General features: G+C 39.6%; 1 protein-coding gene across 1 annotated transcript in view; it reads left to right on the top strand.

Annotated features, from left to right (window-relative positions):
• The window catches only part of PTPN13 (protein tyrosine phosphatase, non-receptor type 13), a 215,239-nt gene that overhangs the window by 208,176 nt on the left and 2,866 nt on the right, over positions 1-4,197 (top strand). The window contains exon 45 of the mRNA XM_012805304.2: positions 2,373-2,435. Coding sequence (XP_012660758.1) covers positions 2,373-2,435 — 63 coding nt within the window. The remainder of the gene's footprint in view (positions 1-2,372; positions 2,436-4,197) is intronic.

Below are 4,197 nucleotides of genomic sequence, written 5' to 3'. Positions count from 1 at the left end.
GCCACAAAGCCTGGCTATTTTTTGTTGCAGTTTGGCTGGAGCCAGGTTCAAACCCACCACCCTTGGTATATGGGGCTGGTGCTCTACCCACTGAGCCACAGGTGCTGCCCACAGATAGAAATAATGAAACATAAAAGAAAGTATGTTTTTAAAGTGGAAAACCTTGGGGGTAGCCAAGGCGTTGTGGCAAACATCTGTAGTCCCAGCTATTTGGGAGGCTAAGGCAGGAGTATCGCTTAAGTCCAAGAGTTTGAGGTTCCTATCGGCTATGTGACACCATGACCCTCTACCCAGGGCAACATAGTGAGAATCTGTGCCCCCCCCCCAAAAAAAGCCTGGCAGGGTTTTGTTGTTGTTATTTATGAGTACTAGATGTATGTTGTTATGCAAAATAATGCTAAATAGTTTATCTCTAAACAATTATTCTCAATTTTAAAAATTACTGGAAGAGTTTAATCTTACTTTTGAACTTAAATTAATATAAACCTTACTTAAAATGCTAGAATAACTTACTGTATAAATACATAATTAAAATTATTGTTGCTTAAAGGATTTTAGTTAAAAGCATTTCTATCTTGTGCTTTATTTTCTATTATATCTGCTATAATAATTTAAGTAGGACAAAACCAAATAGTCTGTTTCTCCCTTATTTCAAACTGTTAAATGTCAGTTAACATCTGGAACTTTATTCTGAAAACAATGTGTAGGGAAGTAGTTTACATTTTTTATTGTAATATTAGAAATTAGTCAAGTTTCTGGGAAAAGGCCAGGCATGGTGGCTCATGCCTGTTGTCCCAGTGCTGTGGGAGGCCGAGGCAGGTGGATCGCCTGAGTTCAGCCAAGTTTGAGACCAGTGGAAGACCAGCATGAGGCAGAGTGAGCCAGAGTAAGACCCCATCTCTACAACAACAAAAAAAAAAAACAAAAAAAACAGCCGGACGTTGTGATCCCAGCTACATGGTGAGGGGGAGGGGAACAGGAGAATCACTACAGGAGGAAGAAGAAAAAAAAAAAAGTTTCCAGAAAAGAGAATTTCTGTTGGTGATTTTCAGATAGAATAACCTAATTCTAATTTAGGCACCCTAACCTAATCGTAATTCTTAGAAAGATCAAAAATAAGAATACCATTCCTCTACTAGGAGTATATCCAAAAGACCAAAAATCACTTTGCAAAAAAAGATATTTGCACCAGATTATTCACTGCAGCTCAATTCATAATAGCTAAGTCATAGAAGAAGCCCAAGTGCCCATTGACCCATGAATGGATTAATAAATTGTGGTATTATATACCATGGAATACTATGCAGCCTTTAAAAAGATGGAGACTTTACCTCTTTTATGTTTACATGGATGGAGCTGGAACATATTCTCTTGAGTAAAGTATCTCAAGAATGGAGGAAAAAGTATCCAATGTACTCAGTACTTCTATGAAACCTACTTATATTTACTCACACTTTCTTATGAAAGATAGAACACAACTATAGCCCAGGATGAAGGAGAGAAATGGAATGGGAAGGGAAAGGAGACCTGGAACATATTCTCTTGAGTAAAGTATCTCAAGAATGGAGGAAAAAGTATCCAATGTACTCAGTACTTCTATGAAGCCAACTTATATTTACTCACACTTTCTTATAAAAGAATACAACTATAGCCCAGGATGAAGGAGAGAAATGGAATGGGAAGGTTTGATAGAGGGAGGGTAAAAGATGGGACCACACCTATGGAGCATATTGCAAGGGTAAAAGTCAAATCTGTTAAGTGTAGAACATAAATGTCTAAACACAATAATTAAGTAAATGAGGTGAAAACTATGTTGATTGGTTTGATGTAAGCATGTCAGATTATATAAAAAAAATCAACACATTGTACCCCACATATGCATAAATGTATTCATGATCTATGTGTATATGACTTAATAAGAAAATAAGAAAAAAGATAAGAATACCAAATGTTGGCCTGGCGCCGTAGCTCAGTGGTTAGAGCGCTGGCCACATACACCAGGGCTGGCGGGTTCAAACCCATCCCGGACCTGCTAAACAACAACGACAACCACAACAAAAAAATAGCTGGGCATTATAGTGGGCACCTTAGTCCCAGCTATTTGGGAGGCTGAGGCATGAAAATCACTTAAGCCCAAGAGTTTGAGTGCTGAGCTACGACACCCCAGCACTCTACCGAGGGCAACATAGCAAGACTGTCTCAAAAAAACAAATACCAAATGATGACAAAGTGATCAAGTCACTTTGTCCCGGACAGTGTCCTTAGGAGGTGAAGCGGGGGCACAGCATTCCACATAAGCCTCCCTCTGTGATCTTCTTGAGGTTCAAATTCAATTGCCCTTTTTATCTAACATATATTGTTTCCTTTGGCAGTTTGATATCTCTGATCTAGTACGCTGCATGAGACTACAAAGACACGGAATGGTTCAGACAGAGGTGAGTCTTGGCTGGCTCTCCTAATGAGGATTTTTGTATAGATTCTAATATTTTTAAAGTTCCTATTAAACTGTTTCTCTTTTTGAAGGTTCTCATGTTTTATCATAAAACCAAACATTTATTTCAGTAAAGGGTAATTTTTTAAAGCATGAAAGTTAATTAGGAAAAAACATTAAAATTTATCTTGTCTTTTTAAATATTCCCCTTTAATTTAAAAAATGAGGAAATGCAATATCTGCACCCAATAGATTACAAAGAATGGGATAGCAAGCTGGGGCAGAGATTGGGAGTGGTACAAAATATTATGTAATTAATGGCACTCCTTCCTAAGAAATTTCCAACCTAAGAAAGAGAAGGTAACAGTCTTGCCACAGAAATTCCCTAACAGGGAGTGGATTTCATCACCATTGACTAGAGAATAGCCAGGCAGGCTGCAGTTTTTAGCTTAGAGAAGACGCTCTGTAGACAGGGGGAATGGGAGGGGCCGTGTATCCTCTCATTTTCATTTCCTCTACCTGAAATCAAACCATAGATTTTATCAATCGCCGAGTTGTGTCCTCCACAAGGAGTGTGTTATTTAGAGTGTCTGTCTTCACTGAGGAGTTCCACTACCCTTTTTTCTTTTTTGTTGGGTGGAGGGTGGGAGTTGGGGGAGGAGATATAGAAGCTATATTCATATATCTATAAATTCGTGTTTTTCTGCCTCTTAAAAAATTTGGAAGTTTGGCGGCACCTGTGGCTCATTGAGTAGGGCTCCACACCCATATACAGAGCGTGGAGGGTTCAAACCCGGCCCCGGCCAAACTGCAACAAACAGTAGCCTGCTATTGTGGCGGGCGCCTATAGTCCCAGCTACTCAGGAGGCTGAAGCAAGAAAATCGCCTAAGCCTAAGAGTTGGAGGTTGCAGTGAGCTGTGACACCATGGCACTCTACCAGGGGTGACAAAGTGAGACTTTTTCTCTAAAAAAAAAAAATTTAGAAGTTTATATCCTTAAAATCTGCCTCCTTTCCTTTTGTATCAGCATATAAAATTTAATTCAAATTAAGTCTCCTAAATATTAAGCTGATTTCCCTGAGGTAGGGAAAATAGATCAACTGGTATAAGCAGCTCTTTAGACTCTAGAAGTTTGTTTGTTCATTCATTTATTCAACAAATATTTACTGAGTGCCTGCTATATACTAGGAGCTCTGATATATCCCTGGAGCACATCAGTGAGTAAAACAAAGATCCCTGCTAGAATGACACAGACACTGTAGCTGGGTGGTGATGAGGACGACAGACCATAGACACATTAATATGAGATCTCTGAAGGTAATGAGTGCCTTGGGGAAAAAGAGTAGAGGTTAGCTGAAGGAATCCATCATTGCAAATTGGAGGGGCAATTTTAAATAGAGTTTTGTACCACTGGGAAAGTAACACTTGGGCAAAGATTTGAAGGCAGTGAAGGTGGGGTTCATGTGGATACTACATATGTGGAAGTCCAAGGTGGAAATAGGTCTTGTGTGGTCAAAAATAGTCACACCCAGTGTAGTTGGGGGAACAAGAGAAGGGTGAGGTTAGAGAGGCAGTGAAAGGGCCAGGACTTTCCTCCAAGTGCAATGGGAGCTGTGGTAGGATTGTAGCATGATCTAACGCACGTTTGGTAGGATTGTAGCATGATCTAAGGCACATCTGGTAGGATTGTAACATGATCTAAGGCACATGTGGTAGGATTGTAGCATGATCTAACGCACATGTGGTAGGATTGTAGCATGATCTAA

This window comes from Otolemur garnettii, unplaced genomic scaffold (assembly GCF_000181295.1).
Source record: "Otolemur garnettii isolate 467f Iridium unplaced genomic scaffold, OtoGar3 scaffold00039, whole genome shotgun sequence".
NCBI lineage: Eukaryota > Metazoa > Chordata > Mammalia > Primates > Galagidae > Otolemur > Otolemur garnettii.
This window is presented reverse-complemented; position numbering and strand designations above follow the sequence as displayed.